This window comes from Panthera uncia, chromosome D1, assembly GCF_023721935.1.
Source record: "Panthera uncia isolate 11264 chromosome D1, Puncia_PCG_1.0, whole genome shotgun sequence".
Taxonomy (NCBI): domain Eukaryota; kingdom Metazoa; phylum Chordata; class Mammalia; order Carnivora; family Felidae; genus Panthera; species Panthera uncia.
The window spans coordinates 6005336-6032771 of NC_064808.1; the positions used below are offsets into that span (position 1 = coordinate 6005336).

General features: G+C 59.3%; 3 protein-coding genes across 4 annotated transcripts in view; 1 reads left to right on the top strand and 2 right to left on the bottom strand.

Annotated features, from left to right (window-relative positions):
- The window catches only part of FRMD8 (FERM domain containing 8), a 31774-nt gene extending 17678 nt beyond the window's left edge, over nt 1-14096 (bottom strand). Inside the window, exons 1-9 of one of the 2 annotated variants that reach the window (XM_049616506.1) lie at nt 13929-14096; nt 13555-13639; nt 12118-12285; nt 8093-8194; nt 7679-7737; nt 7381-7547; nt 5151-5375; nt 2906-3029; nt 1819-1962 (exon numbers count right to left, since the gene is read on the bottom strand). In XM_049616506.1, the coding sequence (XP_049472463.1) occupies nt 1819-1962; nt 2906-3029; nt 5151-5375; nt 7381-7547; nt 7679-7737; nt 8093-8194; nt 12118-12285; nt 13555-13639 (1074 nt within the window). In that variant the 5' untranslated portion in view covers nt 13929-14096. Of the gene's footprint in view, nt 1-1818; nt 1963-2905; nt 3030-5150; nt 5376-7380; nt 7548-7678; nt 7738-8092; nt 8195-12117; nt 12286-13554 lie in introns of both variants that reach the window. The other variant, XM_049616498.1, reaches the window with a different exon arrangement.
- CDC42EP2 (CDC42 effector protein 2) overlaps nt 1-27436 on the bottom strand; it is a 111857-nt gene that overhangs the window by 41487 nt on the left and 42934 nt on the right. The window lies entirely within an intron of this gene.
- SLC25A45 (solute carrier family 25 member 45) lies at nt 19670-24503 on the top strand. Its single transcript, XM_049616776.1, is given in 6 exon segments — nt 19670-20158; nt 20262-20305; nt 20492-20563; nt 20861-21046; nt 23823-24084; nt 24235-24503. Coding segments are annotated over 6 exon segments (930 nt in total). The 5' UTR covers nt 19670-20061.

Sequence of the window (27436 nt, forward strand, 5' to 3'; positions counted from 1 at the left end):
AAAGAAAGAAAGAAAGAAAGAAAGAAAGAAAGAAAGAAAGAAAGAAAAAAAAAGACAACCTTAAGGATAAATATAATAAAAGATGTACAATATCTCTATGCTGACAACTATAAAATATTAGTGAAAAGAAATCAAAGCCAAATAAAGGGAGATGTAGAAATTATTGGCCTGGAAGATTTAGGATGTTAATTCTCTCCAAAATTAATCTACAGATTCAATGGAATCTTAATCTAAATCTCAGAAGACTTTTTTGGGGGGAGGAAGGGTAACAATCAACAAGCTTTTCCTGAAATTTATATGGAAATGCAAAGGAACTGGGATAGTCAAAAACAATTTTGGAAAAGAACAAAGTCCTAGAAATCATACCACCCGATTTCAAGTTTACTATTAAGTTTCAGTCATCGGTACGGTGGGATTATTAGTGAAAGACAAACACATAGATCAAGGGCACAGAACAGACAATCCAGAAATAGACCCACACACACTTGGCCAACTGAATTTCAACAGAGACACAGGGCAATTCAATGAAGACAGGGTAGTCTTTTCAACAGATAATGCTGGAACAAAAAGAAAAAAAAAGAGAGAGAGAGAGAGAGAATGTTGATCTATACATCACACTTCATGTAAAAAATTAACTTGAAATGGAGGGACAGGGAGCGGCAGGCACACATCTGCGTGACGGCTGTGGACAGCTTGGCAGTGTCTCCTCAAGTGAGCGTGTGCTGACCTGGGGGCCCAGCCATCCCACTCCCAGGGGGACGCCCACGTATGCGCACAAAGCACACACATGACAGTGATCACGACAGCGTTGCTGGCAACAGTCCCAAACAGGAAATCCAAGTGTCCATCAGCAATGGGTGGGAAAGTCAAGGCTGGGGAACGTGGACGATGGGACATCGGAGAGCCTCTCCAAAAGATCAAGCCACTGCCACCTGCAGGGAGGACAGAGCTCACAAACACACCACTGAGCAGAAGAAACCAGACAGAAGAGAACAAACTGAGGGAGCCTGTGCCAGAAGGTTCAAAAACAGGCAGAAAGACTCGAGGGTGAAACAAGTCAGGATGGGGGGCGCCCTTGCTGGGAGGAGGCTCGAGGGTTCTCCTGGGGTCCTGGCTCTTTTTCGCAATCTGAAAGGTGTTATGTGGGTTTATTTTCAGAAAACCCGTTGAGCCATACACTTAGGATTTGGTAACTTTTCTTTACAGATGATACAATAACACATTTACTTTGAAAAGGGGTCTAGCCTAGTGATGTAAAAATGACAGAATCATCAGCAGAAGTGGGGACAGTCGTGTATGCAAAGCCGCGAGAGGGAAGACTTTGTGATGCTATAGGCCAGGGGATCAGAGGAGCCACTGCAGGGGACAGGAGTGGCCAAGAGTTCACAGTCAAGCTGAGCCGGGAACGGAGGACAGCCATCTGTGTACTGGGTGTGGCAAGGCAGAGGCCACTGGGCTCGCAGCAGGGAGGTGCAGGGATGAGGGCCGTGTGCACAGAGTGAAACAAAGGTGCCGAGGGGCCTTCGCCCCGCCACGCCCACTTCTCCTCTGAGAGCACCCAACTCCCAGGGGGCCTCGAGGACTGGAGCCAGTGCCGGCTGGTCACACAGCCACAAGCCCAGCGTGGCATCTGCAAACCGGGCCTCTGACTCGCAAGAGTGGCTCTGGCTCAGCTGACGTCAGCTCCCCTGGTCCCCAGGCGCTCGGCAGCCCTCTCGCCTCCTTGTCAGCCAGCCCGGAGCCTCCAGTAGCCTGGGACCCCTTGAGCCCAGGCTACCCCACCCCGACCTCGCCCCCCGTGCAGGCAATGCCCACTACCTGCTTGGAGTAGATCTTGAGCAACCTGTTGACCGGGGTGCCCTCGTGGTCCCCATCGAACTCTAGCCACAGGACAGACTCCTCCTCCTCGGGAGAGGTGTGGTCCCACGACAGCTCCTGGAAACGCAGGCCCAGCAGGACGTGCTGGCCAGCGGGAGACACAGAGCTTGGATTCTCGGAGCCGAGTCCATTCCCCCACCCCAGCCTGCTCACGTGACACCAGGAGGGGATGCCTGGCCAGGCTATTTATCCCCAAGGCTGAGTCTAAATTCCTGTATGAGTTTCTCGGAGGAGTCCCCACTTTCATCAAACCCTCAAAGGGGGTTGTGGTCTGGGGAGGCTGAGAGCCCCTGACCCATGGCACTACTCACCAGCCGGTCAAGCCCCTGACAGTTGGGGCAGTCACGTGGGGGAAGGGGTGGAGGGTAGGGGGGATTTTCCATGAGATCAGCTGGGTAGCGTCTCAGCAGGCCGAGCTGGGCTCTGGGCCCAGCATACTTGGGCACAGGTGCCCAGGAGGGGCTGGGATCTCTCTCTGGGGGTAAGTCACCCAAAACTTTTCTGCTGGCTTAGGACAGACTCTGGCCCAAGTGCAGAGAAACTGCCCCACAGGGCAGGATGCTGACACCACCATCTACGCAGGGAACCAACCGACAGCCTATGCCAAATACAGGGGAAGAAGCCCGACTCTGGCAGCCGGAGAGGGCTTCTAGTCATGAGGCTTTTCTGGAAAACCAATAGCTAGTCTCCAGCCATTGGTCCGGCAGAGTGGCCAGGCCAGGCCAGACCCCCTCCACCCAGAGGCTTTAATCCCAGCCCCAGCCTCCCCTTTCCTTAGCTGCCCTCCTGCCTAGTGTGCTGACAGAAAAGCTGACCTAGAGCAGACCCCAAGGAAGCTCCCAGGATGACACTGGAAGCCCCAGGGACCGTCCGAGGGGGAGGGAAGCCACACAGGCCATCCAGTCTGCCTCCGGGCCAACCACCAGCCCGCGAGAAGCAGGAAGGCCCGCGTGAGCACCCCGTGCCCTCTCCAGTGAGGCTCCCTGCTCCCCCAACCCAGGTCCCACCCTGGAGAAGCTGGAGGTACCTTCTCCCTGCTGTCGATGACATGCACGCCCTCCAGACTGATGGCCACCACCACCGGCTTTCGCCCGCCCCGGTGCAAAAAGCCCTGGGCCGGCTTGTCAACCTCACCATGGAAGAAGGCACACCTGGGAAGGGGAATTGCCATTAGCCGGTCACCTCCCGCACCAGGAACAGACCGTCCGGGGTCACCCTCCTCAATGCTCTGGCCAGGCCCTGCCCTGGGCATATGAGAAGTTTAAGCCATTTTGGTAACCGACGGTTAAATGGAAACCTGCCCCTGGGGAGGGAGAAACAGAGAGGGGGTGGGAGGGAGGCTTCCTGGGGGTGGTGGCATCTGCACTGGCCATGCAAGACAGGAGGGCTTGAACAGGCAGGGGGAGGAGAGGAGCGTCACAGAGAAGGGCAGGCACCTCAGACGGAGAGAAGAGTGTGAACCTGGGGGTGGGACAGAGGAGGCTACGTCCGGGGAACCGCCAGGAGGGGATGGGGCTGAGGCTGCTGGCAGCTGCCAGGCCATATCAGGTTGGGAGAACTCCGCTGCCCACGGTCTGTCAGACCAAGACCCTTCAGCAGCAGTGGGGTCAAGTTGCACCTGCTCGGGGTCATGAGGGGACAGGGGCCACTCAGGGAGGCTTCAGGGCTTGACACGGGGAAGGGGAAAAGGTATAGTGGCCTTGGCACACCAACTCACTGAGCCGCCACCCTCTCCCCCTGCCCCGCCACGTCCTTCCCTCTCCTACGTCTGCCTGGCCTGCCTCCTCCTCGCACCAGGCGAAGCCAGAGCCCTTGCTGAGTCCCACTCTCTGTGACAGCCTGCACCCTCGCTCCGGGACTGGCCTGGAGACAAGCACGTGCTCCTCTGGGTCCTGAGAGCAGCCTTGCTCCTGTCCCTGCTCCTGGAAGACTTCTACAGGTTCAGCGGATGGCTGGGACTCCTACCTCACTGAGGACACGGAAGCAACCAGAAGCAGCCACTTGGCTACCCTCATCTCAGTTTCTCACCCTCTGTCGGATCAGCCTGATCTGTACACACACATTCGCTCACCATAAAAATTAAAAGCCTCTGCCCCCGCATCCACCCATAAAGGCTGCATCTCTGGACTCCACTGCACAGCACCGACCCCTGAAGGGGCCAGCCATACCCGCCGTCTCCTGTCTCTTCTCACTCTCCTCCACCCGCTGCCACCCCCACGATGCTGAAACCAAGGTCAACCATCGACCACCCAGGGCACGTTGAATTCGACACCCGGAAGTGGTAGCGTGCGACGCTTGGTCACTTCCTCCTCCCTGACACTTCCCTCTGCCCGGCTCGTAGAGACCCACCCGCCCGCCTCGCCGTCCCGGGGCCTCCTTGCGCCTGTCCACTCGCACCTCCTTGGCCAGGTCTTCAGGCTCCAGGTTTCAAAGCGCCCAGATGCTGATGCTCACCAATGACTACCCGACTCTAGACTCAGAAACCTAACTGCCCGCCCGGAATCGCCAGCTGGGTATCTAGTGAGCATCTCAAAATCAACACGTCCAAATCCAAACCCCCAAACGTTCCCCAACCCGCTCCGTGGCACGGTCCCGTCTCGGCTGATGACACCATCGTTCATGTGCTCACGCCAGACACCTGGAGTTCTGCCTCCTCGCCTTCATCCGTCCCACTGTCCGTCTGTCTAGCAAATCCTGTCGACCGTACCCTCAAACACCCCGGCATCTGACCGCGTCTCACCTCCTGCGTTATTACCACCCGGCCTGAACCGTATCTCCCCTTCGGGGCACGGCCACACTGTCCTCGCCGGTCACCCGGCTGCCGCTCGTGCCACCTGAGGTCTCTACTTCTGCTGCTGTCTGACTTCCCACCGGCAAGGCGGCCTCACCAGGCAGGGCCCGCGTCTCTCTGCTCACCGAGGTATCGCCAGCGCCTCGATCGCTGGCACGCAGCAGGTACCCGAGAGCCACCGACCACTGTTGGTGGCGTGAGAGAACCGGCCACGCGCAAGGTCCGCGGGCCCAGCGGCCAGGTGACCGTGGCGGGTGGAAGGAGGGTCGCCGCCCGGCCTGGGACAGGTGCAAGGGGAGGACAGGGGTCCGGCTCGGTCCCCGTGGGGCCCGAGACACGCCCCACGTGAGGACAGAGCTCGGCGGGCGCAGAGGTGGGCACCCTGGCAGGCCGTGCAGACTGTTGGGCTGTCAGGGGAGGGGACAGCAGAGGCCCCGTGGCCGTGGCTGCCCGTGACGATGACAGCCAGGGGGTCGCTCACCCGTAAAAGGGCAGTTCGTGGCTCTTGAGGAGGTAGGCACGGTAGTGGGTGCTGAGGGAGGCCCCGCGCCCGCTGTCACCGCCAGCCGCTTCCTTCACCTTGCAGTAGGCGTTCAGCAGGCCCTGCTCCCCCGGCCCCGCCTTGGCCCCGCGGCCCCGGAGGGCAGCAAAGAGCCCGTGGCCCCGCTTGCAGAGGTGGGCGGGGAGGAAGGAGTCCAGCTTCTCCCTGCGGAGGAAGGAAGTGGGGGGCTCAGTGGGAGGCGGGGCTCCGGGGCGGGGGCCTGGCCAGAGGTGCCGAGGTCCTCGGGGTGCAGCGTGCTCACGGGCAGGGGCAGGCGAGGCCCCGGACGAGGACCGCCAGAGAGACCACTGCTGTGAGCCCCGCGGCAAGCCTGGCTGGTGACAGGCCTGGAAGACAGGCTGGGACACCAAAGGGGGAGCCGAGACCAGGCCCGCCGCACAGCCAGCCTGTGGCTAGAGGGTTTCGGCACAGCGTCTGTGTCACCGAGTCATGAAGGTTTGGATTTCCGAGCTAGTGGAACTTTTACAACCAAAAAACAGGACAGCCGGTGACCTACATATACCTTTCCACGGATTTTCTGCCAAAGAGGGACATAAAAAAAAAAAAAATCAACCCACAATCCGTCAACACAGGTTCGACAAGAAAAGCTCGCAACCATAAAGAACCTCGGCATAGCCGCGCTGTTCCCGCGTCAGGCAGCGCTCTGACCGTGCGGGCTGCGTGCCAGCTGCTCCCAGCTGGGGGCAGCCGGAGGTGTGTCCTCGGGCAGCGAGGACCTTCTCAGAGGCCCAGCTTCCCCAGGGATAAAACGAGGACACCAACCGCTGGTTGCATGGAAGGGCGCCAGCAGGTGCCTGGCACCTAAAAAGTACCACTGAGGTTGCCATTTTCACCACAGAAGGGAGGGGTCTCTCCTGGGGCTTCTGGACGACCAAACACCCCCCACCACCCCCGCCAGCGGGAAGGCTGAGGTGAGGAAGGAGCTCGCGCCGGCCTGGTGGCCAACGGCGGGGCAGTGTGAGAAGGGGTGTCCAGGGGGCCGTCGCCCTTCTCGGGGCTGCTGTGGGCACTTTCGTTGCTCGTGCTCCCGTATCCCATCTTCCAGCGACAACTCTCGCCTGTCATCTGGAAATCCCGCCTTCCCCACACCCGTCCGTGGGGCCTGGGCAGGCTCAGGGCGGGCCCATCAGCGCTCTGGCCACCGTGTCTCCTTTGGTCGGACCTGAGGCTCAGCCAAGGGAAGGGGACGTCAGAGTGAGTCTGAGGACTCTTGTGGGTCAGGGAAGAGGCCTCTCCCAATACACAACTGGCCTGCCTGAGTGTGAGCTGGCCCAGAGGACACGGGGCCGGGCCGGGAGAACGAGGACAGGCGTCTGGGGATCTAACCGGAGCCTCTGCACCTCTGGATCCATCCAGAGCTGACAAAGTCCCTCAAGTACAAACACTTTGGGTTGCGTAAAGCAGCAGACACTCCCGAGGGGCAGGATCCCTACGGCCACCAGCTCCAGCCAGCTCCGTGGGGAGCCCTCCGGCTCGACTGAGCCAGGTGGGAAGTGTGGGGCCCCAGCTCTTAGTCACCTGGCACAGGGCCCTGTCTCTGCACATCCTCTCCCCCAACACGCCGCCCACTACAGTGCTGGGGTGGGAGGAGTCTGGGGTCTAGGAGCAGGCTGTGCCGAAAGTTCATCTCCACTGGAATTACCTCTAAACCTCAGGACCATTGTCTGTGGAGGTCAGAGTCCGGCCTGACCGGCCTGACTGTGCTTCTGGGGCACACTCACTCTCACAGCAGAGAGCACTGCTTCTCGGGAGGGGGTGGGAAGCCCAGAGCCCGCAGGCTGGAGTGCCCGGGGAACGGGATCTCATCCCTGGAGTGCGGAACTAAGCTGGACGGTCACCGGTGACGGGGGTCAGTCCCCGGAAGAACCAGCTCACCTCCTTCCTGACCTCAAATGGAGGCTCCACCCTCATGCACACCTGGGGGCTCCTCTCACAGATGTCACTTCACCCAAAGCTCCCACTTCTCAGGCCCTTCAGCCCAGAGCAGACGAGGAAAAGGAGGCTCAGAGAGGTGGGGTGAGTTGCCCAAGGTCACACAGCGTCGGGGCCACGCCTCCCGACTCCAGATCTTGTCAGGTCACCCGCAAGCAGGGCTCCAGGACGACCCTCCCCACCCCGTGCCCCCGCCCCAGGTCCCACGGGCCCTCACCTCACGGCACAGGCAGTGGGCTGGCCAGGCTGGTAGGGCCCGAGCTGCACACGGCACACCAGGGCGCCCAGGGCCTCGCAGTCCTCCACGTCACATGGGTACCGTGCGGCCAGCACGTTGCCTTTGGCCTCCTCATAGAGCAGCCGCAGGACCTCCTCGTCGTGGATCTGTGGGCCGGTGCGGGACGGAGGGGCTGCTCAGCTGGGGCGGCACACCAGTGTCCAGGGGTCTGCGGACAAGGGGAGGCCGGACACAGGGCCCCAGGGACGGGGGCACCGCCTGGCGCTCACCGCCTCACCTGGAGCTCCCGCCGCTTTGGGAAAAACACGTTCCTTCGGAACTGCAGGGAAGGCTCATCTGGGGAGAGAGGCTGGGGTCACCGCCCGGCTCCCCGGCTCGGCCCGGCCCGGCCCTCTCCCGACAGGCCTAGTGCCCCCCTCACCCACCACGACTGACAAAGCCGGAGGGCTGTCCAGAGGCTGGGAGGCTGGCTTGTCTCAATGCGCTTGCTGACCCCCGGGGCCACCCCCCTCCTGGGTTCCCCTCAAGGATCCTGCAAAAGCTGGTTAGTGAGGCCCAAAGGCCCAAGGGGCTGCCCTCCCTGGCCCCCGGCACAGTCTGCCCCCCACCCCTCCACACCAAGGATCTTCCCCTGGAAGGAGTGGCCGAAGGTGCCTGGGAGAGATGCGGGCCAGCGGGCAGCGGCACTGACCCATGGCCACATCGTCATCGGGGGCGTCGGTAAAACGCAGCAGCAGTTCCGGCCACTGGCGGCCCAGCTTGTAGGGCTGGTGCTTGGGCTTCAGCTGCACCTCTGCGGGATGAGAGGGGAAGCGGCCGTGAGTGTGGCCCCTGACCAGCACGACTGCCACCCGCGAACGAAGGCGACGACGATGGCCGTCGTGGCCGGTATTAACTGAGCAGGTACAAGCACCCCGAACCATTTCGAGTGGTTTACGTGCATCTGCTCTGTAAGAACGCTATGCTCGTTTCACTCAGGCAGAGAAATGAGGCACAGAGAGGTTAAGTCACTTGTCCAAAGTCACACAACAGGTGAGAGAGGGTCAGGCTCTAGGCAGCACCAGCCTCTGACTGTTCCCTCCAGTACGAGAGGCGGTGGCCGACAGAAAGCGCCAGAGATGGTGGTCCAGAAGAACCCAGCACTGCCATTAGGAAGCAGAGCCCAAAGCTGATAACTGGGACCCACAGACCCAAGCGGCTGCCCTCTCTTGCCCCTGGCGGAGCCTGGGCTTCCTCCTCTCCAGGCCTCACCTCCAGCATCCTCCCCAGGAACTCTGGCTGACCTTTATTCCATGCCATCCAGCTTGCCCACCTCATTTCCTCCTCACTCCTTCTCCCGCTCGGCTCCTGCCATACCGGCCTTCTTCAATAGCTTGAATCTCCCCAGCATGTCGGTGCCTCAGGGCCTTTGTACGCGCTGTTCCTCCAGCCTCAGGCATCCCCCCGCACCGCCCCCCACATGACTGGCTGGCTTGGGTCTCAGTTCAAGCGTGTCCTTCCCCAGACCCTTCACTGAGGCAGCTCCCCTCATCAACTTCCTCCATGCCAACCACACCCTCATGTGGTTGCCTTTACGGTGTTTACCGCTATCTGATGTCACCTCCCTGCCTATGCTCCACTAGCTGCTGAGTCCTCGGGTCACCTGGGCAAGAGCGGCTCTATCCCATTCACTGCTTTACCGCTGGCCCACCGCAGGCCCTCACATGGGTGGACAGAATGGCCAAGTGCATCTCTCGTGGCCCCTTGACTCTGGGCAGCCAGCTGGCCCCAGGGCTTGACACCCCAGGCCAGGAATGAGAAAGCACTTTTACCTTACGCGTCAGTGACCACAGCCTTTGAGAAGTCAGAGGCCACTTCCAAGCCATCAGATGAATGAGGATGGCTGCTGGAGGTAGGGGAGTGGGGAAGTGGCAATATCCGTGCCATCAACTAGCTACTCCTGCCTTCTGACCCTGCTTCTGACCCCTATCTCCTCCCTCATCCCCCACCAGGGGGCTGGGCGCCTTATCCTGCCAGCATGAAGCCAAGGGTCTTCATCTCTGTTCTTTGGGCTTCCATCTGATCCCCGATCTTTTTTTTTTTTTTTTTTTTTTTGGGAGAGAGAGGGCGCAAGTAAGCAAGGGGCAGAGAGGGGAGAGAGAGAGAAGCTGGGTTCACCCAAAGCGGGGCTTGTATTCTCCCGAAGTGGGGCTCGAGCTCACCCGGAGTGGGACTTAAACTCACGAACTGTGAGATCACGACCTGAGCCAAAGTCAGTTGCTTAACCAACTGAGCCACCCAGGCGCCCCCAGCTGGTCCCTGATCTTAACACAAAACAGTAGCCAAATCCCCCCAAACTGGTCTCCCTCCTGCTTGCAGCGTCTCCCATCCACCCCTGCATTCAGCTTCCTCACACCCCTTTCTCCTCCAATGTTTCTCAGATATTCAGATTTCCCAGTGGTTCCTTGTCCCTCATTTCCAACCTAGATCCTTGCCCACACCCATCTGCCGCCGCCTCTGCCACACCCAGTGGCAGCGCCCTCTCCCCTCCAAGAAAGGCTCCGTCTTCAACCCTACCCACCCGGCCACTCAGCCTCCACATGCTTTCCACCGGGATGCTCAGAGGATGCCAGAGCCAGAGGGTACAGAGACCATCCACTGAACAGGTGGGAAACTGAAGTCCAAAGAAAGACAGTGCCTGCCCAAGGCCACCAAGAGTTAGTGGCAACCAGGACCACAGCTCCTGCACCACACTTCAGACTGCGAGTTCCCCCAGGACAGGGACACCTTTGGGCCTGCTTCCCACTGTGTCCCCGGCATTTAGATCACTGGCCGCCACAGGGGTGCTGGGAGGCGGCTCTGGACCTACCTGTGAGGTGACCAAGGTAACTGGCTAGCTGGGACCTCTGGACACACTGAGAGGGAGAGTGGACCGGGGGCAATGGTGCCCTTCCTTCTGTCTACAGCCCAGCCCTGATCTCGAGCTCCAGCAGCTCAGGGGACTCCCGTGATCAGAGCAGGACTACACTGACCCTGCGGTCCCACACACTTTCAGACAGGACCTTCCTGTCTGGAGGCTTTCACTCGAATGAGACTGATGGTCCCTGGAGCCTGTTCCATGCAGAGTGACAAGGGCACGGAGAAGGACAAACATTCCCCAAACATCCAGCTTGAGGGGTGGCTCCAGCCCACAGCACCCCTCCCCCCTTACAGCCCTGGGGCATTTGTCATAGCTTAACCCACTCTGGGGTTGGGGGGCAGCCAAGGGTTCCGAGGGGCCTGAGTCAAAGAAGAAATGGCCTTTCAGCCTTCCCGAACCCAGCCAGGGAACCAAGTGGGCACTGACTTCATGCTGGGGCCTCTAGCCACCCTCCTCCTGGACAGGGTGGTGCCCCAGGGTGACCCGGGCCGGCCACACAGGCAGCCCATTCATGTTCTTGCGAGGGGGGGGACAGGAATGTGAAGAGGAGGGAGTGGGGGCGGAGGAAGTAGGAGGAGCTGCCCAGCTGCAGGGACAGACAGAGCCTGAGGCGGGGCAGGGGCCAGCCGAAACCCTTGAAACAGACACCGCCAGCTTCCCAAAGATACAAACCAAGGGGCTCGCAGTTTCCACCCACACCCGGAGGGTGGAAAAGGGGGCAGCTGAGCTGGATGGGGAATGGGTGGAGGAGACCTGCCAGCAGGAAGAGGGTGGGCGAGAGTAGCAGCTGGACAGGAAGCTCCAACGGGGCAGGGTGGGGGGTTGGACACAGGACGTGGACAGGATGGAGATACACAGGATGGGCACTCCGTCTCCCACTGGTCACTAGAGATTCTCCCTCTGGGGCAGAGGCACAAATCCCACTGGCCTGACAAAGAGGTAACCACTAGGGGCCCTGGGGGACACATCACCCCCTTCTTGCCCGTTCCTCTACAAGAAAGGAGAATATTTAAGCTCAGCAGACATGCCTGGCCCTGGCACCTGTTGGGGCACCCTCTCCTTTGGCCTTCTTCCTGTGCGAGCCAGCAGGCCAGGGACCCTATTCAGAGGCCTCAGGGACTCCCCTACCCCCCACCCCGCCTCCAGGCCTGAGGATGTGGAGAGCTACCGCCTCCCCACCTTGGGATCTCAGCCTGAAAGGACAGGACACAGGTGGTCATGGACCAGAAACCAAGCAGGGCTGGACGCCCCGTGCAGAAAAGTCAAGTTCCCACTCGTCCTGTCCACCCCACCCTCGGGGGTGGCTGCTTCCTTGGCCCACCTTCCTCCCTGCCCCCAACGAGGAGGTTGCAGTTCAGAGGCTGGCTGAGGGGGCCTTGTCCAGCCTTCCATTCTGATCTGGGTCCTACCAGTCACTGAACCCACCACTCCAAACCTCACCTTCTTCATCTGTAAGACAGGGCTGGGCCATTAGGGTGAGGAGAGATTCTGCTCAAGAAATGCCAGCTCAGGTTGTGGCATGGACCACATGCTCAGTGAATGCAGATCCCTTCCATCCCTGTCCCCCAGTCCTGATCCTCCTCATGCCCCAGGTCCAGCACCAGCGAGGCTGAGGGGCAGGCTTGACCCCTCAGACCAGCAGAGAGAGAGTGGGGGCAGAGGATCCAGGTGTCCTAAAAGCAGTGGACAGCTCCAGGACATACAGAAGTCCCACTTTCTCCTGATGTCTGTGGCCAGAGGTTCCGGAAGCTGTCCCCTCCCTACTGGTCATTGCCCTGCCAACCCTCCGGCCTGGGCTTCTGACTGCCAAGCCTTACCCAGCAGAGGGGAGACAAGCCAGAGTGCAAAGACATCCAGGGCGATGTCTGGGAGCTGTAGGACCTCACGGACAGCCCGGTGCAGCTCGTGGGCATTAAGTGAGGGCAGGTTCTCCACGGCCAGGGGCACCACTGTGTCATCTGCCAGGTACACCAGCACGTCAGCTGCTGCAACAACAGAAACTGGGCAGGGTCAGCTGGGCCTGCTACGTAGGCAAAGGCATGCTGACCAGGAACCCTCTACCCCCCTCCACCAGGGCAAGAGCCCCTCTCCCCTGCTGCCCCAATCCCTTAGAATGCCTCTATACTCTAGAGGCAGAGCCCCAGCATCTTCAAGAGACCCTGTGACGAGTGCTGTTAAGGCTTATCTGAGACCCTCAAACCACCCAGAAACACAGCAACTCTGGCCCGGCCCTAACTCCCCACCCTATCTCCCTAGGCTTCTTCCTTGATGGAGAACATTCCACAGGTGAGAACTGAGGCAGAGACAGGCCAAACCCGTCCTGAGATTATAGGAGTTAGTGTATCAGGCTGCGAGGCAGGAGAGTTGGCAACTGGCTATTATCCTCAGGCAAGTAGCTGTCTCTCTCTGGCCCCAGCTAAGATAGAACAGGGGATTCCTAAGGCCACCCCAGGGTAAAGCAAGTTCCAGGGTTCAAGCTCCATAGGATTCTCCAAGCCTCAGGACTCAATACCATGGCCTTCCAGGACAGTCTAACTAGGCCAGGAGAAATATAACCTAAAAAGTTGAGTGTTCACTTGTGTCGGCTTTGTAGGATTCTTATTTGGAGCCTGGTGCCGAAGGGAGACCCTCACTCAAAGACAAGCTGTGAATCCAATGGGGTAAAGCCTATGAAAGGCAGAGGTATAGTTTATCATCAACACACATGAACGTGCGTTTTGGATCTCCAGTCTGTTCTGCCTGTAACAGCTACTTTCTTGCCAGACCATAAAATAATCTCCAGGAGGCTGTGATTCAGACTCACTTTTCAGGTAGGGAAAACAGAGTCGATGCAGGCTCCAGTACCCACTGACTTAACCTCTCTAGGGCCCAATTTCCTTCCTTATAAAACGAAGATAATGATGCCTGCTTTCACCCTGCTGTTTGTGAGAAAGAAGTCAAAGAAAGTCAAGGTGGCACTTTCGTTCATGAGGTTTCATTTCAATTTCACAGCTATGTAAGATATGTTCATTTTACAAATGAAGAAAGGGAAGTTCAAGAACAGTACCCAACTTGGCCAACAGCCTAGTGACAGAGCCCACGTCCTCTGTCTTCTGTCACTTTTCACACCGCCACAGACCTTATTTGTTAATTACTATATAAGATTCTCTTTAATGAAAGAGATGACAAGCCAGGGCCACTTCCCCAGGGCTGAGACACAAACTGGGTATGGAGATTAGGGGACATGGGTATGGATGATGGGGACAGGGACCCACCTCGGGCTCCCACGGAGGACACGCTGCTTCGATGGGACCGCTCAGCGGGGCCCGGTTGCCCAGCATTGCCTTCTGTCCCGTCCATCTACACAAGGAAAGAGAAAGAACGGCCACTGGGGGGAGGGAGTGTCCAGGGATGAGGGGATTGGGGAGCCCCTCAAACTCTCACTGAGGAAGGCTGGAGTCCCGGGCTGATCTGCGAAAGTGAACAGCGTTGGCTGGGGGCACCGGTGTGCACACCAGCGGGTCTTCAGCCAACTCAAGCTCGAGGCTGGTGGTCAGGTGCGGGGTCGACTCGCCGGGATGCCCCGGGCAGGGCACGGCGCCTTCCCATCCGCGGTGAGGACCCGCGCAGGGCGTCGCCGCGCTCTCACCTCGCAGGGAGTCAGTGCCCGCCGCTTCAGCCCAGGGTCCTGGTCTAACTCCGACCCCTCCGGTCCGACTCCAGCTCCGAAACCGGGTAAGACTCTGGCACCCGCTCGGGGTCCGGCTACCGGGGCGAGGACGCGGAAGCTGGGGCGGAGGAAGCGCGACGCGCACGGCCCCGCCTCCCAAGCCGCAGGAACCAATGGGAGCCCGGGGCTGCGGCGCACGCGCCCTGCCTGGCGCCGGCGCGCTCTCGCCTCTCACGGGCCCGCGGAAACCTGGGCCTCGCGTGTTTGGTTACGCCCCTGGTCCCCAGGCGGCCGCGCCGCGAAACATCCCCGCCACCAACACGGTGACCGAGGGCAGCGCGCCGCCCCCCCCTCCACGGGCCGGCCCGCTGGCCTGTGACAAGGTGTGGCGAAGGTTCAAGGAAATCAGGAATGGTGACCGAGCTATGGGCAATCACTTGCGCGTGGTTTGGGGCCGGTGCCCTCACTTGTAAAAATGGAGATGCGTTCTGGGACGTGTCAGGGACCCGCACTGTTCTGGGTGTTGCGTAAAGGTGACTCAGGCAGCAGCCTGTACTGCAGCAGCTCCCCCTGGGCCATGAGGGGTTAGGGGCTCTTTGCTGTGGTCAGAAGACTGGGCCCTTGTACGGACTCGGCCTGGACAAGCCCCTTCTCCCCCGGGCCCCAGTTTCCGATCTGTAAAATGAAGAGATTGAACTCAGTGGCCTCCTAGGACTCTCAGGTTATATGCTAGAAACCCAGGCCAGACACTTGATTTTCCAAGGTGCAGTCACATGAGCCCTCTCTATCTTAGACACACAGCCTGGAGACCTTGAGCCGTTCCCACGCCAGAAAGAGGCATTGGGCCCCTGAAGAGACAGGTGTGAAACCATTATCCCAGGGTCACGTCACCAACATGTCCTGGCAACGCCAGCATGCGTATGCCTGAGGTGTAGCTCTCAGGGAGAAAAACAGGTCCATGGGGCACCTTCCTAAGCCAGAGGAACCAGAAATTGTTCTAACCACAATGGGCTGGGTGATCAGGGATGGGGGGGGGGTGCAAGGGGAAGCGTGGGCTCACCATGCTCTGATTCCTCCCCGCCCCCCCGCATTGGGAGGCTGCCCCATCTCCTAACCCAGCACAATTTCCTCAGTATTTGAAACCTCTCTTTACCTGCCCTCCAGGAGCCACACTGCTGCGCAATTGAGCCCGTTACAACATGTCTTCCTCGCGTGAACTGAGGGCTCACGGGAGCTCAGGTGTGAGCTGGAGAGAAGAGTGCAGTCAGAATGGGCATCTGCCTCCAGGTTCTAAGCTCTGGGACCCTCAGACCAGGACACGATGGTTTGGTGGCCTCCCTAAACCAGTGGGAGCAAAGTGGGACACAGTTCAGTATGCTTGAGTGCGTACTGGGTGTGGGGCCTGGGCTAGGGCAGGGGATGGGGGCCAGGGTGAGACACTGCCCTGCCCTCAGGAAGCTTCTGTTCTGGTTGAATTAGGGAGTGGAGGTAGAGAGGGGGAAGAGAGAAGCCCAGAAGAAATGCAGGTTTAAAACTACATAAGATGACGGAATTGCCTTAAGAGCTATAAGGTGCTACAAGCAGGAAGAGAAGGGTCTTCAATTCCTGAGCCCTGCTGGGTGCCAGGCCCTCCCCTGTCTCCTCATGTCACCCTCATGGCCCATGTGGGTAGAAGTAAGAGGAAGCAGCTGCTGTTTGTGGAGCATATACACTGTGCCAGATTCTTTTCTTATAATTTTTTTCAATGTTTATTTATTTGAGACAGAGACAGAGTGTGAGTAAGGGAGGGGCAGAGAGAGAGGGAGATACAGAACCCAAAGCAGGCTCCAGGCTCTGAGCTGACAGCACAGGGGCTCCAACTCATGAACCGTGAGATCATGACCTAAGCAGAAGTCGGACGCTTAACCGACTGAGCCACTCAGGCACCTCTCTTTCCAAAGTCCTTTAATCCTTATACCACACTAGGAGGTGGATAGTATATCTCCATTTGTTGATGAAAAAATAGGATCAGAACGTTTAAATAACAAAGCTGATGTCTGGCAGTATGTGGTGGTAAGGAGGCCGGAACCCACGTCCCGTGAGGAGGGGCACCAGAAGAGATTCCTGAAGGCATTCCCAGTAGTGGGAACTGTGGGAGCAAGGTTAGGACACCGGGGAAGCCCTGGGCAATCAGAGCACAGCAGGTGAGGCTGGGAAGATGGGGTGGCACCTGGGAGGGGGTGTGAACACCAGGGCGAGGGGTGCGTGGTGGGTTTGGCAGGCAGTGAGGATGTTTTGGAGGTTGTGAGCTGGAGAAGGACGAGGTCAGAGCTCTGCTCTGCCAGGCAAAAGGCTAGCCTGGCAAGGCTCCAGGGAGTGGTAGTGGGTCTCCCTTGAACTGGGCTGGGATGAGAGGAGAGCAGGGCCCATTCTGATGTGAGGACAGCAGCCCTCAGGCCTTTAGAGCCAAGAGGCCTTAGACTCAGCAATCAACTGGGCTGGTTTCCTACCTCTGCAAGCAGTGAAGGACCCTAAGGCCCACAGAAGGGATTGCCCACCAACCCTTGGGAGAGGGTACGCAGCAGAATGAGGACTGTAGTCCAGCCCTTGGTGAGAAGCCAGCGCTCAGGAAGGTCACTGGGGCAGCCCAGGGACCCCCAGGAGGTCAGACGTGAACCCCGCTTCGTAGAACCTGTCTGCCCACAAGAAAGTAGTGGGGGGTGGATGCTGCTTTGGCCACGATGGGAAAGCGGAAGGGTGAACGGGACTGATTCTTGGGCATCTGCTGGGGAAGTAAGAGTTGCCACGAGATCTGGAGGGGCAGGTAGGAGTATTGTTGGGACTTTACATCCTTTGGGGCCATTTGGAGATGAGGCTAGAGAACTGGAGACCCAGGGGTGGCTGCAAGGCTGGCCACTAATGCTGCTCCCTCGCTTGTCTGCTCATTCACACTTGCAACAGATATTGATTGAGTGCCTACTCTGTGCTACGCGCTGTCCTAAGCCTTCGGGATAACATCAGTAAACAAAACAGCCCGAGATCCCAGCCCAGACAACAAGTTAATTACATAGCGCATCAGACAGTGATGAGTGCGATGAAAGAAAGGAAAGGTAGATCCAGGAAAGGGGCACCAGGAATGCCAGGCAAATGACGTTTGAGTCCAGGCTAGACCAGGCCAACAGGGAGAAGGGACAGCCGATGCCCAAGGCCTGGAGCCAGGAACCCTTCTGAAGAAGAGAAGGAGGCCAGAGTGGCTGGGACGGAGGTCAAAAGAACATGGGGCTGTACTGTGAAGGCTTTTAGAGCCTAGGAAGGACTTTGGTTTTGACTCTGAGCAGGATGGGACCCGTGCAGGGTGTGGAGCAGAGGACAGACACGGCCTGACTTCAATTTCACCTGCATAGCTCTGGCTGCGAGGTGGAGAACAGACTGGAAGGGGGCAGGGGTGGAGGCAGGGAGGCCAGGCAGGGGTCCAAGCGGAGGTGATGGTGGCTTCGGGCCTGGGTAGTAGCAGTGGAGGAGGTGTGGAGGGGTGGGGTGTGGGATGTGTTTTGAAGGCAATACCAACCCAACACAGTTTCCTTATGGAGTGTTATTGAGGTATGAGGGAAAGGGAGGGATCAAGGAGGACTCCAAAGGTTGGGACCCACATTTGGTGCCTTCACAGATTTCTGTGGGCCATGGCACCGGAGCACTGGATCTCTGTGCCCTTGAAAGAAGACCCCGCCCCCGCCCCACTACCCGGCATACCTAAGAATAGAATCTGACAGAATATTCTGTGGCTGTCGATGGAAACAAAACGTTACATCAGAACCCCTGTGCGCTCTGTTAATGTCGGAGGCTCATCGTGTTCAGCAAGCTCAGCGCTTTCTGCGTGCACCCATGGGTCTGCCCTGATGCCCTGCCTCTGCCCCCAAGGCTGCGGGACTGCCGCTGTGCTCCCGTGCCCCACTGCAAGGGAATCATTCAAGTGTAACGGAGAAAGTCAGAAACATAGCCCTGGATGAGGTCGTGATCCTGAACGTGAACACCACCGCCCCAGAAACCCCCTCTAGTGACCTCTGGAGACTCCCAAAGGACGCGGGAGAAAAGCGCCTCGGGAAGCACGCGCCTTGCCACAGATCACTGGGCTGGTGGGGGCAGAGCTGAGACCGGACGACACCACAGCCCATGCTGCCTCTGCTCATGTACATCGGCCCCCCTGAGGCAGAGAAAGAGGGCAGAAGCAGAAAAGATAAAAGTACCAGACAGCACAATAAACTTCATATATTGAAAAAAAAGAAAAAAGTACCAGACAGGTGTGAGAAACACAAGGCATGAACGGTCATCTAATTTCTCAAAAGATGCAACACAATGTTTAAATAATGTGAAATACCGTTTTCAAAACAACACGGAGGAGTGTATTTAACCGCACTCAGCTCGTAAAGAGCCGATGGGCGAGTGGAATGATGGTGCCCGCTGTAGCATGTTGAATGTATTGGCAACAGAAAAGCTTGGTCGAAGGAAGCCGAGAGCGAGAGAGAGGGATTCAGGTCCCTGCCTTGTCAGTTTGGGTTATTGTCCAAAGAGAAATGGGCAGTCATAACCCTTGAGCTGAGACACACACCAGCCTTTACACGCTTGAAATCCCCAGCTTTCCCCCTGGAAAGGAGGGATGGAGAAGAGAAGGCCAAGCCAGGGAAGCTGTTTCTGACTCACACGAGGGAGCTGGGGAGCCATAGACAACCCTGGGAGAAGGCAGGGCTTCAGGCCCAAGAGTCACTCCTCTCCTCCCACGCCGTCTGTCTGCCCCCTGGTGGCCATGCCCCATCTCTGCAGGCCTGGCTGCCTGTCCCGAGTGGGCGACAGCCTGGCGTGAGGTGCTGTGGGCATAGAGGGGGTTGGGGCCTGCTGGGCCGGGTAAGCAGGGCCTTGCCCTCAACAGGCTCGTTAAAGCCGGAGGCAGCCCTGGAGGCTGGGGCCCGGCTGCCCTGCCTGGTCACCGTGGGAGGCTGCGAGGCCGTCGTTGGCCGGCAGAGGGTGAGGCCACCTGGGCCATCACCCCTGCCCTGAGATTTCACACGGTGCGCCCTCCTCCGCCGTCGAGGCCACCCAAGTTGGCTCCCTCCCTTCTCCCGGTGCCGAGGTCTGGGCACCGGGCCACTGCTCACCCTACGGGCAGAGTTAAACATTAGTGGCAGGTTATCAGGAAGATCAGGGGGAGGGAGACCAGGAACCTGCACTCACCAGTGTCTCTGCTGGAGCCACCAGTTTCCGCCCCAGCCGGACAATGCCCGTGGAGGAGTTTGTGGCCGGCTGGATCTCTGGTGAGACACTTTTCTCCCTTCTGTCACATCCCCTCCACCCCAGGGGTGGGTCACTTCTGGTGATTTGGGAGGAGCTGAGACCAAAGTCCTGGTGGCCCAGAAGCACCCAGAGCCAGCTATCCCGGAGCCTCCTGGCAGTTGCCTGAGGGGAGCGGAGAGGCAGCCGAGCTGCCCTCGCCTCCAGAGCCAAGGCGAGCGCTCCCCCAGACTCACCTGCGCCTGCAGACCCGCACCAGGAACCCCGCTTCCCTAGGCCCACCCTGGGGGGCTCAGAAAGGAAGTTCACCTTTGACCCCAGCAGCTGTCCTGCATTCCCCCGTGGGCCTCTGCCCTACCCAGCCGTGGGCTGCAGGCCCTGTCGCTGAGGCCTGCTGTGCTGGGGACCCAGCCCAGCTTCTGGGTGACACTTCTCTCAGAAGAAAAGAGAGGGACGTTTCGAACCTGCCTCCTGAGAAGGTTCTGCCTCCCGAAACTGCACCTGCTACACAGGGGAGATGGCCTGGGGGCCGGGACCCTCCTCCCCTGGTGTCAGCACGACTGTTCTAAGGGCTCCCAGCTCCGTACTGCTGGCTGAGGGGGCCCTGCTCTCCAGCAGGGCCCCGTCTGGATCGAGGCCACATACTCCACGGCAGTAGTGAGTGGAAGGCAAGAGGGAAGGAGTCAGGCCGGCAGCGAGGCAGGAGCACTGGAGAATCCATCCCACTGCTCCACGGTTAAATAGGCAAGACAGGCAGTGTTAGACGCTATGAGGACCTGGTGTCTGTGGTTGGCTCCTCCCTTCGGCCTGTGTCCTCCAGGTGGGGCCAGGGCTCTCTCTGATTGTCCCCATGTCCCCACGTCCCCATGCCTGCCTCACCCAGCACTTGGTGTGGAGGAGGTTGCAAAGGGGACAGCTGGAGTTTCTTTGGAGTCTGGCAGAGTAGGGCTCTGCCCCATTTTCTCCCCCCTGAATTCCCCTTCCCTCTAGGCACCTGCTTCCTCAGCATGGCGCAAGGGACCTCACTCATACCATCTTCTTATCCCACAGGAGCTCTGGGTTTGGTCCTGGGACACCCTTTTGACACTGTAAAGGTGAGTCGAGGGGATGCACTCAAGGAATAAAGGCTATGACCTGAACCAACAGTCAGGATGCCTTGAGAGGGGGATCTTTCCTATCAGTCCTGCCCTGCTGGCATCCTGCTGGGCAGAGGGAGGAGCTGGGCTAGAGCCATCTCTGCCCATCCCTGCTGGGCTGCCCGCTCTGTCCTCCTCATCCAGGTGCGGCTACAGACCCAGACCACATACCGGGGCATCATCGATTGTATGGTGAAGACTTACCGCCATGAGTCGGTGGGTGTCTTGCTTCTTTGGGGCTTTGGCATAGGAGGCCTCCGGGTGGCCAGCACCAGCTTTCTTGCCCCCTGGCAGGGCTCTGTCCCTGGAAGAGAGACGACCTAAGTCTGGGGCTACCCGGGACTGGGTGGTAGCTTGGTGCCCCAAGGATGGACCTGGGGCTGCCTCGACCTCCCTTCGGCAGGGCTCAGGAGTGGTTTCTAGCCAGAGGAGACCCTGCCAGAGGTGGGAGAGGAGAAAAGGAGGCCTCCCTGGTCCCCCAGCCCCTTTAGCATTTGCCACATCTTTCTACAGCTCCTGGGCTTTTTCAAGGGAATGAGCTTCCCCATTGCGAGCATAGCCATGGTCAACTCCGTCCTGTTCGGGGTCTACAGCAACACCCTGCTGGCGCTCACGGCAACCGCTCACCAGGAACGGCGGGCCCAGCCACCCAGCTACATACACGTCTTCATAGCTGGCTGCACCGGAGGGTTCGTGCAGGTGAGAGGGAGGTGTGGGGTGCGTCCACACGGGTACGGTCATGCACACGCGCACAGGTGTATGCACGCACACACATCCACACACGCGCGCATGTGGGCACAGCGAAGGTCCGTTTGCTGCTTCCCCTCCCAGCCCTCTCTGCAGACCCTGGGTCTCCCCAACGGGTACATGAGGAGCTGTGGGGGAATGGCCAGCTCCTGGCCTCTGCCCGATGACCTGGCCTGGCCGAGCTGGCTGTGGCCGTCTGGGCTGCAGGCTTGGAGGGGAGGGTCATGGAGAACACTGTGGGGGGGGGGGCAGAAGGCAGAGAGAGCTAGGGGTGGGGTCTGGGGAGACGGTGCTGAGGGGGCCGCATGGAGAACAGTCGATGCCCCACTCTGAGGCTGACGGGGCTTGCCCACTCCGGAGGGCTCTGCCAGCCTCAGGGCTCTGGGAAGACTTCTCCCCCAGGTGACCTCTTGCCCTGGAGAACTGACAGCGCTCCCAGAGCTCCGAGCCCAGCCCTTGCAGTCCTGGCGGGGTCCTGGCACTGCCCCAGCTCATGCCCTGCTCAGCCCCTTTGCCTGCAGCATGTGGCGGGCCGGGATCTGTGAGCCTCGCGGGGCCCCAGTCCACAGAGCTCGCTGCGAAAGGCCCAGGGCATTAATCATTAAATAGCTCTCATCATTCAGTTTTGGTCTTTGTTCTCAGCACTTAAGTATCCAGCTTTTGACTGATGGGGTGGAGGAAGACGCGGCTTCCAGGCACCAGGGGGAATCCCAGCTGATTGGGGGGCATGAGCACAGAGGCGGAGGGACTCTTGCCTGGCTCCCCTCCACACCCCAGCCAGGCGCCTTCCGTCACCCCCTATTTGACATTGCCCTGACGCTCCTAACATACTTCATGGGGCAGAGAGCAAGGACAAAGGACAGAACCAGGCGGCTCGCTGGTGAATTAATGATTCATGAGACCCCCAAAGGTCCTGGCTTTTCTCCTGCCCCTTCTTGTGCAGGACACATGCCTGCATATTTCCCAAGCCCTGAGATTTGCACTCCACAAAAACAAGGAAGAGAACTGAGACCCCAGGCTAGTAGCCGGCCCAGAAAGGCCCAGCTCCTAAGTCACCCTCCCCTCCTGCTCTTTAGAAAGCAAAAGGTGGCTCAGTCGGTTAAGCGTCCGACTTCAGCTCAGGTCACGATCTTGCAGTTTGTGAGTTCGAGCCCCGCGTCCGGCTCTGTGCTGACAGCTCAGAGCCTGGAGCCTGCTTTGGATTCTGTCTCCCTCTCTCTCTGCTCCTCCCCTGCTCATGCTCTGTCTCTCAATAATAAATAAATGTTAAAAATTAAAAAAAAAAGCAGAACAGATAGCAGAACGGGGTGTTATAGGGTCACTGATGGGGACCTGGTCCAAGGACCGACTGGAACTCAGTTTCCCATCAAGCCCATGGATTCGGTTTAACAGGATCTTGGAGCAGACATTGTGTTTCAGTGTGGAGATGGGGAAGAAGAGGCAGGAAGTGACTCTGGTTAGCACAGGGCAGGGAATGACAACCTCTGATGTGCACAAAAGTTGCCTTTGGCTCAGCAAAGGCTGACCCTGTCAAACACTGTGGCAGTGTCTGCCGTCCCCACTGACCCCGTGGGCACAGGTTGAGGAGTGAGGGCCCTAACCTGCCCCTGCTGGCCACCCTACCTTGGGCTCGGCCATTTCCTCACCCTCAGGAGCCCTGGACTCAGGGGCACATCGCCTGGAGGAGTCCTGAGTTTGGCTCCGCCCACAGACTCTGAAGGATGATATCAGGGTCACGCCTCAGGGGGAGGGACCCCAGCCCGCCGCCCTTCCTACAGGGGAAGAAGTAGGCAAAGTTGGCCTGTCGCCCTCTGACCATCGCCACCAGAGCCGACTTCCAGCTGCCTCTGCCATCAGCCATCTCCAGGGCTGAGGACCTGAGCTCATGTACCTTCCACGAAAGAAACAATAACCACAGAAGCCCCTCATGACGTGCTAACGTCAGCCTCACCTCAATTCTCATCTGAACTCTAACAGCTGACCTTGACCTAGTGCATCCGCGCTGATTCGCACATTGGCCCCTGCCCCCACCTTCCCCCCACATCCACCCGGAACCACCCTCAGTCCTAATACTACCCCAAATGTTCGTCCCTTCTGCCTCAGCCGGGTGATAAGATCCCAGGACCCGCAGATTGCACCATCACCCACCTTCCTTGGGACACAAGTGGTGGGTGGTTTTCAGGAGGCAGGAAAGGCTGGCCCAGCACTTGACCCCATCAGGGGCCTCTGAGAGGTGTCCTGCAGGAGGTAGGGGAGGGAGAACCTATGAAGTGGAGTCTCCAACAGGACTGAGGTGACCTCCTTAACCCTGGGGTGGGGGTGGGGGGTCGGCGATCAGCCCTTTGCTGTCTCACGGGCACAGACTAAATCCTTTCTTCAGACCCAATCACTGCAGGTGGGTCTCACCCTGGCTTTGGGGAGGCTAGAAACCCATCCTCAGTCTTGGGGAAACAATCCAGGTTTGTCTCTGAGCACCAAGCACCAGGCAAGTTCAATGCTGTTGTCCAGGGAGAGGGGCAGTGCTGCTCGCTGTCAGGGGTCTGATGCTACGGAAGCCGTCTGGCCCATGCCGAGCCCTGTGTGCAGAGGCTGCGAGCGGGGACCGGGCGGGGGAAGATGTAGCCCTCTCTGCTCCCTACCTTCCTCTTATTAGGATCAGCCCATTGTTCTCTGCCCTTCGTTCTCGCCCAGAACCCCACCCAGGGTCTTCCTGCTTCCTTACGTACAGGTCTACTGCTTGGCCCCTTTTGACCTCATCAAAGTCCGGCTACAAAACCAGACGGAGCCAAGGGCGCGGCCTCCGGGCAGCCCCCCGCCCCGGTACCGGGGGCCTGTGCACTGTGCGGTCTCCATCTTCCAGGAGGAGGGGCCCCGGGGGCTGTTCCGGGGAGCCTGGGCCCTGACGCTGAGGGACACCCCCACACTGGGGATCTATTTTGTCACCTATGAGTGGCTCTGCCGCCAGTCGACGCGGGACGGCCAGGACCCCAGTAAGTGAACTGGCGTGGGGGGGTGGGGGACGGAGGGGGGATCGGGGGAGGGGAGCTGGCCCTTGCCCGGAGGATGGGGAGGGACGCTGGGGATGGGGGGGTGCCTTGCTCCTCGGGGTCTGACACCCATCTGGGCTTCCTCTACCCCAGGCCCAGCCACGGTGCTGGTGGCAGGGGGCTTCGCAGGCATCGCCTCCTGGGCCGTAGCCACGCCCTTGGATGTGATCAAGTCCCGGCTGCAGATGGCGGGGCTGAAGCGCAGGGCGTACCGGGGGGTGCTGGACTGCATGGTAAGCAGCGCCCGGCAGGAAGGTCTGGGGGTCTTCTTCCGGGGGCTGACGATCAACAGCGCCCGCGCCTTTCCTGTCAACGCCGTCACCTTCCTCAGCTACGAATACCTCCTCCGCTCGTGGGGGTGAGTCCAGGCAGGTCAGGCCGGCCGCTCCCCAGCGAGGCCACCGCCCACCTGCCCAGCTGGGAGGCCGAGGTGAAAGCACCGGCTCGCGATCCGATTCGAGAGGCCCAGCCCTTCCCAAGGGTGAGCGGCAGTGGGGGGCAGGAGGCCCCGGGCCCTGGGCTCTGGAACACAGGCCGACTTCAGCCCCCCCAGCAGCGCTCGCCTTGAGTCTGTGAAGTCCACTCCCCGGCCCGTGGTGCTGGTGACCTTCTGGCCCCCGGCCTGGGGCTTCACCCCTTAAAGAGCTCTTAGAGGCTGCGCCCCTGGGCGCTAACCAGCCACCCCCTGGATTCTAGCAACTCGTCCTCACGGGCCCTCCTCACCTCCTTTCAAACTGCTCCCCGCGTGACCCCCCTGGAGAGCAGCCTTCTGTCCCCTGCTGGTCCAGGGTCCTTCAGTGGCTTCCTTTCCGGTCTGGGGGAGAGGCCCCCCCCCCCTCCTGGGCCCTCCCTGTCCACTAGCTTTCTTCTCCCTGGGGGCTTCCACAGCCCAGCCCCGCACTTGGAGAACAAGCTGTGCTGTTATTGGCCTTGGCCTGGAAGGCTTATTCCCTTGTGGCCAGGAGCAAACAGTTCCCGAGGGGTGGCTAAGCCCGCTCCGGGCCCAGGCCGAGCACTGTCTCTTGGAGTCTTTCCTTGCCTCCCCCTTGCCTCTTGACTGGCTGGGGGGTTTTCATACCACTCCCAACCCCCCACCTCCTAGTCCCCACCCCCACCTCGTCCCCTGATCTCTTCCACATCCCCCACAGGCCTGGATCACCGCCCTCCCTCCCCTGTGCTTTGTCGTGGTTGTTGATTTGCTTCTCAGCCTCACCCCGTTACACAGGGAGCTCCTTGAGGTCAGGGGCCAGACTTCTGATCGGTCCCCCAACTCCAACCACCATACCCACTTCCTTGGTGCTGCACCCCCACCTTTCTACCGGGAGATTTTGCTCGCCTGGCCCCTCTTGCGGTCGTCTCCAGGGGACCGGTGCCAGAAGTCGGGGACCACCGCCCCCAGGAGTGCTGGCCTGGCCACTCTCACGGACGGTGTTTGTTTCTCTTACCCATCTCAGTTGCTAAGTGGGGGTTACAAACTGGCCAAAGAGGGGTTCCTTGATTGGCAATGAAGCCGAGGAGAGTTTGTACCCACTAATGTCCCTATCTGGTCTGAGGTCAGCCTGGGCCCACCTTCTGGTGACCTGAGTGCCTGGGATTCTTACCACTTACTGGGGGCTCCCAATGAAAACCATTACAATGGGGCACCTGGCTGGCTCTGTCAGTGGATCACGTGGCTCTCCATCTTGGAGTTGTGAGGTTGAGCCCCCCGTTGTGCAGAGATTGCTTTTAAAAAACAAAATAGAATCTTAAGACAAAACATCATTGGACGCCTGGGGTGGCTCTGTCGGTTAAGCGTCTGACTTTTGATTTCAGCTCCCCTAATGATCTCACTGTTCGTGGGATCAAGCCCCTCGTCGGGGTCCACGTTGACAGTGCGGAGCCTGCTTGGGATGCTCTCGCTCTCCCTCTCCCTCTGCTCCTGCCCTGCTTGTGTGCCCGCTTTCTCTCTCGCAAAATAAATAAACTTTAACCCCCACCCCAAACCATCACGATATTATCACAGTTTACAGTGTTCTAGCTCTTATCACAGCCTTAGCTCAGAGAGTGTGTGTAACGTGTCCAAGGTCGCATGGCCAGTATGTCGCACCGCCTGCCCGGACACATCCAAGCCTCCCAACTCCAGAGCCCAGTTACTCTGTCCCCCTGTTCTACCTGGGGCCCGCGACAGCCTCCCACCAAGTTCAAACCCACCCGGGGCTGGCCTGATGGCATCAGCCCCACGTGTGCTCCTCAGAGCTCTCCTTCACTGGACGGTGGCCTGCAAACGGCAGCGGCACCCAAATAGCACCCGTCTTCTTTCAGTGTCACGGTGTGGCCGCAAGGCACGTGCCCACCGAGCCGGGCTCCATTTCCTAACCTCCCTCGCAACTCAGGGGGGCCCTGTCCCTGGGCTTTTGCCAGAGAAATGTGTCATGCCTGCAAATTGCCCATCTCTCTTTTTGCTTATTATTTTTTTTAATGTTTATTTTTGATAGAGACAGAGCACGAGCGGGGAAGGGGCAGAGAGAGAGAGAGGGAGACACAGAATCCGGAGCAGGCTCCAGGCTCCGAGCTGTCAGCACAGAGCCCGACGCGGGGCTTGACCTCACGGCCCGTGAGATCGTGACCTGGGCCAAAGTCACACGCTTAACCGACTGAGCCACCCAGGCGCCTTGCAAATTGCCCATCTCTTACCTTCAAGAAGATTCCTCACTGTTGGCCAGAAGTGGGGCCCCCAGAAGGCCCTGCTGAGGACGCAGGAGGCACCCTGTCGGCCCAGAACCCGGGTGCCCACGACCACCTGGGCTGCTGTGCTCTGACACGTCTTCGTTGCAATAGTCTGGCCTCACCCTTGCTGACGCAGTAGGTAGGGGTCTGCGGGTTTCCAGGGCTGATTCCAGTGTGGTCTCTGGAGCAGTGGCATCAGGTTCGAAATGCAGGATCCCGGGCCCCACCGGGGGTGGATGGAATCGGAATCTCTGAGATTGGGACCTAGGAATCCGTGTGGTGCAAAGCATTCTGGTCCCTTTTATACACATTAAGGTTTAATGGTGTTCAGGTGCTCCTACAGGCAGAAACGTGTGTGCTGTCCTCTCGAGCTAAGGGACTTATGGGTCCAGTAGAAGGGACTTGAACTCCTAGCTCCAGTGGCCTCCCCTCCCGGCCGGGGTCAGGAAGCCTGTGTTCCTGATATGGAGAGACAGGGTCTGGCTCAGCCAGTCACCGCCCTTTCTGTGCCTCAATTGCCTCTGACATCTGGTCGGTTAGCGAGGCCCCAGCGGCTGTCCAGCACCACGTTGGTGCCAGATTTGGGGCC